This window comes from Bos javanicus, chromosome 18, assembly GCF_032452875.1.
Source record: "Bos javanicus breed banteng chromosome 18, ARS-OSU_banteng_1.0, whole genome shotgun sequence".
NCBI lineage: Eukaryota > Metazoa > Chordata > Mammalia > Artiodactyla > Bovidae > Bos > Bos javanicus.
Window position 1 is genome coordinate 16,697,699 of NC_083885.1, and position 13,511 is coordinate 16,711,209.

General features: G+C 45.1%; 1 protein-coding gene across 12 annotated transcripts in view; it reads right to left on the reverse strand.

Annotated features, from left to right (window-relative positions):
- Positions 1-714: 714 nt before the first annotated feature.
- The window catches only part of ABCC12 (ATP binding cassette subfamily C member 12), a 94,913-nt gene continuing 82,116 nt past the window's right edge, over positions 715-13,511 (reverse strand). For 9 of the 12 annotated variants that reach the window (XM_061387090.1, XM_061387089.1, XM_061387094.1 and 6 more), the window contains 8 exons: positions 13,073-13,259; positions 9,036-9,125; positions 7,206-7,395; positions 6,591-6,750; positions 5,268-5,346; positions 4,203-4,316; positions 1,600-1,764; positions 715-1,498 (listed from right to left, as the gene is read on the reverse strand). In XM_061387090.1, coding sequence (XP_061243074.1) covers positions 1,406-1,498; positions 1,600-1,764; positions 4,203-4,316; positions 5,268-5,346; positions 6,591-6,750; positions 7,206-7,395; positions 9,036-9,125; positions 13,073-13,259 — 1,078 coding nt within the window. In that variant the 3' untranslated portion in view covers positions 715-1,405. Of the gene's footprint in view, positions 1,499-1,599; positions 1,765-4,202; positions 4,317-5,267; positions 5,347-6,590; positions 6,751-7,205; positions 7,396-9,035; positions 10,099-13,072; positions 13,260-13,511 lie in introns of those variants that run through there. The other 3 variants (XR_009730757.1, XM_061387091.1, XM_061387092.1) reach the window with 3 other exon arrangements.

Below are 13,511 nucleotides of genomic sequence, written 5' to 3' on the forward strand. Positions count from 1 at the left end.
CCAGGCCTGGTCAGAGAGCTGGAGAGTGACTTGGTGAAGACACATCCCGCAAGCCTAGCCTTTGAAATGCTTGCCCATAGCCTGTCTGCCCTAAACCTCAGTCTCTCCAGGTTAAACCCGCAACATGCAAATACACCCAAGGAGTAGGGAGATGCGGGGTACCTGCCAGGATGAGCTTCCTCATGGTGTCAAGCACTCCTGTTACTCACTTTTGACCACCATGTGCCAGGCTTGTCTTCCTCATTGTTTGGAAGGGTAGGGTGAAGTACGGGACCAAGATTAAGAAGGGTTTGGGGTGGGGAGTTCATGGGCCATGGCTGCCCCATGCCACATCTAGAGCTCAGCCTGGGGACCGGGAGGAGAGTCCAAGAAACCTCACTGAAACACCGCCAGGGACTTCAGTCCTAAGGAAGAAGAAGCAGACAGACTATGGAAAATACTGCAGAAGAGCCCTTTGGATTTCCTTTTTTTTTTTTTTCCTTATCAAATGTTATTGTGAATTAGCAGCACTCACTCCTGAGCCACTGGGACTATGTCTTTACAGCCTCCATCGTAGCAAACCTTAAGGCTGGAAAGAAAAGCCTTTTATTTGAGAAACGCTGTGGGGGTTTATTACTGAGTCAATGGAGAAAGCAAAAGGAGTCTGTGAGAGGAAATAATACAAAGACTAGAATATCTTCAGCAAAATAATTGCAAGGCAACATTTCAGGGTAGTTTAATTTCCTACTGCATTTTAATGACCAATATAGAAGATATAAAAATGTCGTTTACAGACAAACTCCAACATTTTGTTTCTCTGGTTGTTCTAATAGATCAAATGGGACGTACAATATGATTTTTTTTTTAATTTTTTCACCAAACACTGTAATCAATCTTTCAAGCTACAGATCTGTGTAGTTACCTCTTGTCACACACTCAAAATAGATGTGCCTAGGAAGTGGGAAGAAAAGTCTTATTTTTCCTTCTGATAACCAGGCAGGAAACCTTTACAAAGTACATCCTTAGGCATTCTCCCATTCTGTTCGTAACCTTTTTTGGAAGTTACAATGTTTTCATTCCCAGGCTCTGAGGTGTACTGATGAGAACACAGGAGGGATGATGAGGGATTTAGGAACTGAGGGTCAGTTTTCTAATCCATGGGCTTCTTCTGCCTCTGCTCATCACTGAGAGCCAGACCCAAGCCCTCCAGGAGGCATGTGCTGGGCAAAGCAGGGAAGCAACCTTCACCCTGGCTCTTCCTGTGTTCCAGGCTCTGGGACAGGGCAGGGCAGGGCGGGGTAGGGGGTGGGATGGTGGACCAGATCTAACCCCTGAGATGACAGTTCCTGACCCCATAGGCGCATCTGACTCGTCTCACATAGCCTCCTCTTCCTCTAAAATCAGCTGATGGCGTCCTTTGGAAGTCTTATATTCGGACTTTGTTTTCTGCGGCTAGTAACATCGAAAAGGCAGAACCTGGCTTCTCAGCAAGGACTTCAGGCTTATCAAACTCGACTACCTGGAAGTCAGAGAAGAAGAGCTGAAATTGTCAGAAAAAAGCTACCCACCATAGAGCCCAAACCACTGAAACCTCTGGAGAGGTGACACAAGTTTCTGTACCTTCCCGTTTTCCATGACCAGGACACAGTCACAGTTGAGGACTGTGTTGAGCCGGTGGGCAATGGTCAACACAGTGCAGTCTTTGAAGGCATCTTTGATGGTGTTCTGAACAAGAGTGTCAGTCTTAGAGTCCATGGAGGCAGTGGCTTCATCCAGGAGAATGATCTGTTGGGGAAGGAATGTTGTGAAAGTCACACCAAGCCAAAGCTGTACCTAGAGGGAAACTTACAGTCTTAGCTCAATTCATTAAAAAACAAAAGAAGAAGGGCTGAAAAATAAGGAGCTACGTATCCATCTCAGAAAATTAGAAAAAGAGCAAGAGAAAAAAGTCATGTCACACAACCTTTATCTTTCTCAGAGGGAATTGACTTGCTGGAGTAACAAGACTGTACATTCTTTACTTACCTTTTTATAAATGGTTTATTCTAATCCCACAAACTAGTAGGAAGAAATGCCCCATGATCTTTATCTACTGCGCTTATGAGTCAGCATGAGGCATAATAACAGCTCTTGTATTCGTTTCCGGTTTCTGCTGTAACAGAGTCACACAAATCAGAGGCTCAAAACAACACACACTATCTTACACTTACTTCTAGAGGTCAGAAGTCCTAAAGCTAAGGTAGTGTCAGCACTGCATTCCTTCTGCAGGCTCAGAAGGAGAAACGTTTTTCTTGCCTTTTCCAGCTTCTAGAGGTTGTCTGCATTCCTTAGCTCGTGACCCCTTCCTGGTATCACTCTGACCTCTACTACTTCCATCGTCACTTTCTTTCTGACTCTCTTGCCTCTCTCTTACAAAGACTTGCGTAATTACACTGGGCCCACCAAGGTAACCCAATGTAATCTCCCCATCTCAAGATCCTTGACCTAATCACATTTGCAAAGCCCTTTTCCCCAGATAAGGTAACACGTTCACAGATTCTGAGTATCAGGACACGAGCATCTTTGGTGGGGGGGGTGGGGGGGCATTATTATGCCTGCCATAGCTGCTGCTGTTGCTATGTCACTTCAGTCGTGTCCGACTCTGTGCGACCCCATAGACGGCAGCCCACCAGGCTCCCCCGTCCCTGGGATTCTCCAGGCAAGAACACTGGAGTGGGTTGCCATTTCCTTCTCCAATGCAGGAAAGTGAAAAAGTGAAAGTGAAGTCGCTCAGTTGTGTCCGACTCTTAGCGACCCCATGGACTGCAGCCTACCAGGCTCCTCCATCCATGGGATTTTCCAGGCAAGAGTACTGGAGTGGGGTGCCATTGCCTTCTCCAGCCTTCCACAGTGCTGGTTTGCAAATCAGAGGACTTGATCAGCTCAGCTCTAACTCTTCTTGACTTTGGCTAAATTGTATAACTTTCCCAAACCTCTATTTCATTGTCTGTAAAAGGACACCTTATTCTGTATGTAAAATGCAAGGACAACCCATCAACCACTCAGCACCCTGTAGGGCCACAGTCAGCAGTGAACGTATACTGGCCCCCTTCTCTGCTGTTAGCATGCTAGAGAGCCCATGTGATGGGTTACGCTTTGATCAGGGTTCAGAGGACATGATTTCTTTTTTTTTTTTCCACTTCAAATTATTGATTTTACTATAAAGTTAAAATTTTACCAAAATATTCTTTAATATAGTAAATAAAAGCCATGTCAATTACCATGTCTAAGGCTGTTCACCTCTACCTATCACAGTTTTGTAGTATATCATAAGATACAATTTGGTGGTGATGCTTTAGTCACTTAAGTCGTGTCTGACTCTTCCGACCTCATGGACTGCAGCCCACCAGGCTCCTCTGTCCACGGGATTTCCCAGGCAAGAATACTGGAATGAGTTGCCATTTCCTTCTTCAGAGGACCTTCTAGACCCAGGGATCGAACCCAGGTCTTCTGCATTGCAGGCGGATTCTTTACCACTGAGCCACCAGGGAAGCCCAAATACAACTTAACATTATGGAATAGCCTGAATTTCTTATGGCAGAATTTTCTCTGGGTCACTGAATTTAATTGGAAGATTGTAACAAACTTACACTTAAACACACAGAACACGCTTACAATTATCTACCTAATGTTTAAATACCTTCTTAAGAGTGAACAAAATAGGCAACCACTTATTTGTTTTCATGGTATTTTTTAAAGTCTGGTTGATTGGAGAATGGGATTTCTAAAGCAGCAGCAATCCTTTCCTTGAAATCAGTAAGCAAAGATGAGTAAGTCACTAAGAAAAATGAGCATAATTTTATAGTCCTCATAGACTGGCATACTGAAGCCCTTTTTCAGTATCCTGGGTACTGTTTATCAGGCCTCAGACTTGTTCAGGGACAAAGGGGAAACGTTGAGAGGCTGATTTCTCAAACCCAAACCACTTAGGAGGACAGAAAGAATAGCTAAGCAAGCCCTCCAGGGAGAGGCCCAGGGGAGGCAGGTGTTATTGCTGTAAATAGCTGTTATTTTTCAATTTTTACCCTTCACAACTTTGTCTTAAGAAAAGTGATCGGTTTTTAAATGGACCAATTCCTCTCTCTTTGCTGAAAGACAAACACGTGGCTCTGTCCCCTGGATTGAGCGGCGCTGCAGGGAATATCAAAAATGTGACCGATCCATTTCCTGTGCTGCTTCCTTACTTTTGAATCACGGAGAAGCGCTCGGGCCATACAAAGCAGCTGACGTTCCCCTACTGAGAAGTTTTCTCCATTTTCTGTGACTTCTGCCTGTAATTTTTCCGGGAGTTTCATTATCTATAAAACATAGAGAATGCCATATCTGTACTGATGATCTATAAAATTGTCCTGCATCCGCTATATTGATGGCCCCCTTCTCTTGCATTTATCAGCTGGCTTTATTTTACTGCAGAAAAGAAAGCGCAAGACAACAATCATTTCAATATTGCGAACAGGCACCAGGGAGAGACCAAGGAGTAGGCAGACATTAATAATTTAAAATCACAGCGTGATTCATAGAACCCCGTAGACACCTTGCCAAAAGAGTACAAATGATGCACAGATGGCTCCAGAGAAACACAAACAACTGCAAATGGCTTTCAGCGTCCCTGTTTCCACGGATAAAACAGAGATGGGGTGGGTGTTTTCTGGTCATCAAGGAAAGGTAAGACAGGGTCTGACTTATTTAGCATTTTAAGTCAAAGCGGCTTTGGGAGACGCTCACCTTGGTCCCAAGTCCCAGGGAAAAATTCCCTCTGGGCTGCAGAAGTGCGCATGCTCACCTGCTGACCCAGCCGCAGCTCATACAGGACAGGGCCACGTCTCACAGATGGTTCGTTTCATACCATACCCCTCACCTTCCCAGAGCTTATCTGTTTCAGTAAGCAAATGAGGCTACTGGCACTTCCTCTGCTCTGGAGTCAGATGGCCTTAAGTTCAAGTCTCCATTCTGCCACTCAGAGCTTACTACCCTGAGTCTTAAGTGCTGCATCTCTAAAAGTGAGGGTAAGAGTACCAACCTCAGAGGGTTGTGATCAGGACCAACTGAGATACTGCAGGTAGAGCTCTTGACTCTATTTAGGCCATTGAACTGGCCTAATAAATAGTCTATTGCAACTCTTAACAAGGAGTGATAAGGATCAACATATGTGGTGCCAGCAAACAACTAGCCAAATTTAAACCCAGACCAGGTATTTGGGGCACTGGGGCTAGGAAATGGATGTGTCCTGGACAGCCCCAGTGACCTACTGTGTCTCTCATGAATGTTCTCTCCAGAACCTGCCAGAGCATCTCATCACTGTGACTCTCAAACGGGTCCAAGTTGTACCTGCAGTGAAGGAAAGGAGAGGAAACTGAGTTTCTGAGGATGAGCGGATGGAAGAGCATATTTTCCACAGCATGAGGGGAAGAGCAGAGGAGGTAAGTGATGACGCCGTGGCAACAAGGGCAGTGCTTAGCCTGGGACAGTGGTCCATGAAACACAAACCTCAGGCCGAGAGACCACAGACCCATGACTCTGGGATGGAGCAGAGACCACACCAAGGTGGGCAGACCACTGCCAAGCGAGGCACCAAGGAGACACATTCGGTCCTCTCGGTGGCTGTGTGCAGAACAGCAGGTCTGACCTCGTGCAGAGTCTTGGCAGAGAGAGGGAGCAAGCAATTCCACTCACTGGTGCATTCACTCTGCCTTGAGAGGCAAAGCTTTGTCAGCAGCTTCAGGGCCTCGCAGAGGGTGAGCGCCTCACGTGCAGGGTTTGAGTCTGGTGTTTCAAGACACAGAATGTCCTTCTTTTCACACAACTCTCAATATGGCCCCCTAATTCAGCTGGAACCCAGTCGGCGAAAGGTCCCTCTTGTTAGGAGGGCAACCGCTGCACTAGGCTAAATGAGAAACCGTGGTTTTCCCCCGTGCCTTGCCAACAGATCCTGAACCCTGTAGAGGTTGCGATGGCCCTACTTTTCTTGTACTTGAGCAACTTCTGTTCACTTCTCTCTCTCTCTTTTAATATTTATTTGTTCATTTGGCTGTGTCAGGTCTTCTCTCTAGTTGTGGCTCACAGGCCCCAGAGCAAGTGGGCTTAGTGGCTCTGCAGCCTGTGGGATCTTAGTTCCCCAACCGGGGATGTAACCTGAGTCCCCTGCATTGCAAGGCACAGTCTTAACCGCTGGACCACCAGGTGAGTGCCTCTGTTCACTTCTTAGTGGGAATGAATTGACGTGCTTCCAAAGGACGGCTGCATATGTAGAATAACCGTTTATTGTATTGTGCAAACTGGGGTGATTTAGGCCATGGCTAAACCTGATAGAATCCTGGACAGGCATCCCAGAGTCAACCGGGATGTCTGCTCACCCTGCACACAGCATCTTGCTTATTTGTAATGCAGTTTATGAAACACAGGTTTCAGGGCCTTGGTCCTCAGCTCCCCCAAAGCTTGTGAACATCTCAGGACATGACTTCCCTCAGATAGAACAACCCCAGGCCAGCCACCATGTGACAACTTCTCAAAGCTCTTGTTACTCTGATTTCACTATCCAAAAATAGGGATGCACAGCGATCAAAAACAGCTACCTTACTGTACCTACAAACAGGACAGGATCCTGGGGGATCACAGTCAGCTTGGTTCTGAGGTCTTCCAAATCAACAGTGCAGATATCCACGCCATCAATGAGGATCGTGCCACCAGCGGGCTCCACCAGACGAAACAAAGCCATTCCTAAGGATGACTTGCCTGGGAACAATAAATGTAGAAGCAGCAAATCTCACATAAGTTTGCATTGTATCATATCTGAGTATCTGTCTAATCAAGTGAATTTTTAATGCAGTGAAAATGGCTCTGTGCGGATGAGTGTACAGACAGAAGTCCCACTCCGCAGGGGTGATTGGCTGCCCTAACACTATTACCCTGCCCATCCCTGCAGGGCTGTTAGCGCGTGACTCATCCTCTGGGCCTCGTCTCACCAGAATGATTCTCACTTAATTAATTCAAAAACTGATGTGTGTTTACTTCCAACTGCATACACACCCATTCAACCTGAAATCTCAATTTACAATAAAGACATTTCAGGAAAAAAACAGCCAATCCACCACACACACACATCACCCTCTGGTGTGATGTAACTAGCACACCCAGTGGAAATGCAAAGAAAACAACCTGCAAAAGACGCAATCAGAGCTGGTCCTCACCAGAACCTGTTCTTCCAACGATCCCAACTGTCTGCCCACTTTGGATGTTCAAGTTCAGCCCATTGAGAACAAGGGGAGAATCGTCTCTGTATCTCATCTGATAGTCTCTGAATGTTATCTCCCCGTGGCTGGGCCAGTCGTGAGGACAGGTCCCCACCTTGAGGCGGTGAGTGCGTTCGGGAACACAGGTCTGAAAAGCAGAATGACAAACGGCAGGTTAGTAGTCATTTGCTTTCCCATCCATTTCACTCATTCGTTCATGCATCCATTCACACAGTTCTAGGTACTGGTATTCAAGATGGTGAACTAGACCAAAAAGGATACTGCACTGCAGAAACTCACATTGCAATGGGGAACTCAGATAACAAAACAAGAAAAGAAGTGAGAAATGAAGACACTTAAAGAGACTATTGCTGTAGAATACAGAGTATGTGTGGTGAAACGGGTAGAAGAAGTGAAAGTAACGGTGTTGAGGAAGGCGTCTGTGAGGATGTGACATTCGAGCCAAGACCTGGAATGCTGAGACAATGCCAACTATGAGAAGATTCGTTCCAGACAGAGAGCTGCTAGTGCAAAGGCCCTGAGGCCAGAACAAGCTCGAGGACTTGGAGAAATAGAAAGAAAAGTTGTATGGCCAGGGCTTAGTGAATAGAGGGATGAATAAATATAAGGAGCAGTGCATACTGGTCCTTGTGAGCCTCAGCACGTGTCAGCATTATGAGCAATCCGGACCAAGCCTTGAGAGATTAGCAGAATTCAGTCAGACACAATTTCATTATCTGCTAGAGTCACTGCGGTGTTAGAAGTAGGAAGCACAGCATGTCAAGTTCAGAGTTACATGGAAAAGGAATTAAAGTTTCTTAAGAGCCCAAGAAATGCAAAGTCTAATTAAGCAGTGAAGCAACGTGACTGCATTACAAGACTAACCCCTCCTCTGAATTATAAAGTCCCTGTTAACCAGGGAGAAATAAGACTCCCATGATCCCCATTAGGGTGGCTGACCAGCTCAAATTGCTGGTCGATAGGCAACCACAATTAGCTGAGAAAATAATAGTATTCCTAGACAGTGAATATTTTTAACCCCTAGAAGATTTAGAATTAGTAATAATAGTATTTAAAAGAAGCAAAATTATAATGGTAATATTTTTAGTTTATGAACTCTGCATACTTGGTGTTTTAACTATTCATAATGTTAACAACATTCAGGCTGTGATTCTAAATTAAAATGTATAATTGAATAACTTATTTTAACATGGTTTTAGGTTTAAAAACTTACTGTTTATATACTGCATTGGGATTGTTATGAGAACTTAAAGCTCTCCATATTTATAAGTTTAATTTATTAGATTTATATAACCTCAGGAAGGTTTGTTTGTTGAATCAGATTATCGAGGTACTTAAAAAGGAAACGGAATACATTAAATTTTAAAATGCAGTTTAAAATGTTTTAAAGTGTTTAATTAAGTTTGCAAATGGAGCCAAATGCTGTTCAAAGGCCCTTAAAAGTGATTGCTTGAATTGGTGAGACTGCTTTTCAAAGAACAGCAGGATTTGTAAGGGGAACAGAAAAAGCTTTTAAAGAAGTTAGACTAGATTTTTAAATTTAGTCAGCCAAATATTAAGTTTTAGAAACTAAAGTAAGCCACTGAATTCTCTTTTCTGGGTACAGAAACCCCTTGAGGAAATATTTTTAAAAAGAACCTCTCCCTCAGCATTAAGGACTTTAGACTATATAAATATGGATTTTAAGAAAATCCACACGTGAAAAAGGAGCAAATGCCTAAATTCTGCCAGAGTTAACTGGCTCCTCCTCTGGCCCCAATTTCTTACCGAAATGTACTCCCTGAGCAGCTCCACGGAGGTGAACTTGGCCTGGGTCTCAGTCCCCGTTCGCACGCACACTTGGAGCAGCCCGCTTAGCTATGGAGGGGGAACAAGCGACCGCAGTCAGAGCCCTTTCCGCCTTCAGGGGCAGCTGTGAGTCACCCTCCGGTCTCACTCAGGACCACACAAAAATAGGCCTCCGCTCCCAGCCAAGGGTCCAGATGTAAAGACACTCCTGTTGGGGTGTTTTGCCTTAAACACTTCCTTTGTGTGTAGAAACAAATGGTAATTACATCCTCCCTGGCACTCCAGATGGTCAGAGTCAACCCACCACAGCATCACTCCAGCACAGATCTCTTGGTTGGAGCGGTGGGGAATTCCTATAAGCAGAAGTTCTCCAGGGGGCCTCTGCACTGCTGGGTGCCCACCCGTTGAAGCCACTTTGTGGGGTCCTGCACCTCTGTGCCCTCCCCGATTACCCCGCCTGCAGCCGGAAAGCCCCAATCACCACAGATGGCAGAAAAGGAAGAAAACCATCAAGCCCTCAGCCTGCTTCAAACATGAGAGAATCTAGCCTTAGACCATGGTCTGCTAAGGACACCCGCCTTAGGCCAGGATCCCCCAGAAGCCAACCCTGAGATTTGAGGGCAGGCGTGTACTGGGCAGGTTGGATGGTGGTTCCCCCACAGATATGCCCTAGCCAAATCCCTGGTCCTTCAGCCTGAAACTCTCTTCCCTCTGTCTTCCCTTGGCTCCTTCTTTGTCAAGTTCAGATATCAGCCCGCAAGTCACCTCCTGGCAGAGACCTTCCTTGACTCTATGGGGTCTCATGCAGCTTCCTCACTGACAGCCAGTTACCCTGCTTCATTATCTTCATAACAGTTCAACAGTTTCTGAAGTCTTATTTCTTTACTTGGACACTTATTTATCCCATCCCACTAGAATGTAAGCTCATGAGTGCATGGACTTGCCCAGCTTGTTCACGGCTGAACCCACAGCAGCCGGCATGGTCCCAGCTCCTGGCAGGTGCTCAGTGGACATCTGGTGAGTGAGTGAACGAATCCTGCTCCTGAGAAAGGCACGTACATTTTTGTTGTTGTTGTTGTTAAATTTAAGGGTATCAGCAAATGAACTTAGGTACAACAGAAAGAGACGAGCTCATGGTTGCCGAGGGCGAAGGAAGTGGGGAAGGGATAGTTAGAGAGCTGGAATGGACATGTACATACTGCTATATTCAAAATGGACAGTCAACAAGGATCCACTGTATAGCACATGGAACTCTGCTCAATGTTACGTGGCAACCTCGATAGGAGACGAGTTTGGGGAAGAATGGATGCATGCATATATATGGCTAAGTCCCTTCGCTGTTCACCTGTAAAGATCTCAACATTGTTAATTGTCTATACTCCAATACAAAATAAAAAGTTAAAAAAAAAAATCAAGGGTATCAGCTCTTCAAGGCCCCAGGCAGCCCTCCACAGGGTAAGAATCCCCTTGTCAGCACAGTGCTGGCCCCAGGAAGGGTTTGTTCTCTCCATGATGTTATGTGATGTTACTTTGCATTTGCTTTCTGCTCTGTGGGACTTCACAACAAATTCTCATTCATCTAGGAGTCGCCTCTGTTCTCAAGGGAAGCTCTGTAAGCTGGATTTTCTGTATTCTCCAAAGGGGGCTAATGCTCAAGAAAACCAGTTGCAAGAAACATATCCCCTAGATCTTTTTGTGGGCAAGTTCTCCAGCCTTACAGGCATGTTTGAAAACAGTCTCACAGAAAGCTGGTGATATCTCCCAAGAGCATGACCTCAGTTGAGGAAAGCTGAGACAAGTACAGGAATCTAGTCGACATCATCTGTTTAATACTTTACTAGGCAACAACAAATAAGATCAGCCATCAATGAGGGAAACTGCCTACCCAAGGAAAATCCATTTTCCTCACTTAACATAGCGTCCTGAGCATGTTTTTGTTCCTCCTCTTTTCCAAAGTATTATTAAAATGATGATAGAGAGACTTCAAAAAAGGAATGGACCGTGAACAGCAGGGGCTTGGGAAGAGATATTGAATGAGAGTTACAAGTTTCTGGAAGATGGAAAAAGGATGAAAGCCTTTTGATAGGATAGAGGCAGAGTGTGCTGCAGGGGCTTCCAGAGTGTTCTCTGTAGCAGAATTCAGAGAGGGTCCAGGTATGAGGGGCCCTCAAAGACTGACTGAGAGATGGTGCCTTGACAAAACTCCTGTTGGACCCGTTTCTTCCCCTTCCTCATCTTCCTCCCAGCTGGACACTACCCCTAGGCCAACATACACACACACACACACACACACACACACACACACACACAAAGGCTTCTTTAAAGAAACTGAATAAATTATTTTGGGATAAATGGGGCTCCTAGATAAAGCCCCTTTAAAACTAGCTTTTGTGTGCCTGGAGGCCTGCTCCCTGGCTGCTTTCCTGAAGTGAAGCAGCCTGTGGACAAGTCCAACTCACCTATCCACAGTCATAAAACCTCCTATCAGGAGAGACCTAGTGAAGCATACACAAAGACAGAGGAAACCCTGAAAACCCAACATAGATTCTCATACTTAAACACAAAAGGATGAAGGGACATATGAACAAAACCAATGCAGGGAAGAGCAAGAACCAGATAACAAACAGAACCAGATAAACAAACAAACAAAAAGCCTGACCCCGGAAAACAGCAGATATCAGTCAAAGAAGAGAGGAGAGTTTAAGAAAGGCAGAGTTTAATCTGATCAATATCCTCAGAGAGCTATAAAATACATGTTTAAAGATGATTCTTTTAAAAACTCAGAGGCTAAGAAAGAGTATGTGAAAATTAAGTATGCAAAGAATGGCTGAATGACAAAGCAAAGGAAAATTCCCAGAATAAAAATAAAAAGGCAAGAACAGGGAGACTTTGAGATGAAAGAAAGGAAACACGGAGTGCTGATGCAAGAAATCCAATATTCAAGCAATGTGAGTCACAGGACGAGAAAACAAAGGGAAAGGAGACAAAGACAGTATCAACAGGAGGCAAAGAGTCAGGGAGGGAAAGGAGGAATTTTTCCACTTGAAGAGAGACTTGACTTTATTCTCTTCCCAGCCTGAACAGAATCAATGGAAACAGACCACCACTCAGATTCGTCGTCCTAGAATGCCAGAGCACTGGGGATAAGTACTGCATAGGAATGGCTTCCAAAGAGAGAAACGTGAAGCACGTAGCCTGCGTCTACTCTATGCAAACTCAGATGGGTATCAGACCCAGATGGGGGTTCAAATCCTGACTCTCACACATGCAGGTGTGTGATCCTGGCAAGTCTTCCTGGGCCTAGGTCTCCTCACCTGTAAAATGGGGATTATGGCATGCCTACCTCATGGATTATTGTGAAGATAAATGAGTTAATTTATGCAAAGGATTTAAAACAGTGCCGAAAATAGCGTATGTTTCCCTATTATCATTATCATTCCTTATTACTATTATTTCCATATTGTTGTTATTTTTCAAAAGAAAAACACCAAAGCAACTTAAAAGAGAAGTCAGTAATTATTTGTCATGGACATCATGGCTGCCTCTCCAATATTTCCTTCCCTCTTCCCATTGTGGGGCAGCTGTGTGACTTGGGGCAGGATGGAGTGTGACTCCCTCCCTTGGCCTAAGCCAATCATCTCAATCCCATCAGTTCACGAATTATCAGTAGTTCTGGGATGCCTAAATTAATCCAGTAAGAGTAAAGCAAGGGCTTTTGTTCAGTGGCTGGAGCAGGAAAGACTTTGCTCCCGCTTTCTTCCTGCTAGAGCCCCTAGAGGCTGCCAGCCACCATTGTACAACCATGAAGGAAGTCATTATGGGAGGATAAAGCCAGGGGCCATGACCCAACTGTGCCTGAAGCCCATACAGCGGCCAGACCTTTTAACCATGTGAACTGCTGTGAGCCTTCTTTATTATTTAAGCCCATTCGAGTTAGGTTTTCTGTTATGTCCACCCTCCCTGATACACTCCATGCCAGAGCCTCCAGGCCAAGCCAGCCTTACATTAGGTGTTACCTGGATGATGTAAGACAATGACAAGCCTTTGGAAGAAGCACTGATTGAGGAGAAACTCAGGGTCACCAACAAGGCCACAATGAAGGTGACGATGTTCATGAGGACATCCATTCTTAGAGCAAACCACCTGAGAGCGCAGTTAAAGTACAGCAGATGGCTGCAGTTTTCATCATTCAGCATCTTGAACCTGACATTAAGAGATGAGACAAAGCAGGAGGTCGGGTTGTAATTCCATAGACTTAGGGTTAGGGCTACCAGAGAAGTAGGGCAAGAGGAATTTTTAATCAAAGGCCAACACATTAGTACATAGGAATCTCTTACAAAGATTAGTATAGATCCAGACTCTAAAATCTGCCACCGTAAGCATCTTTGATTTGCACGTATTTTGAGAAATCCCAGGTGGCAACAGAGAATGGTGCTGAGTGGGCTCTTCTGTCTT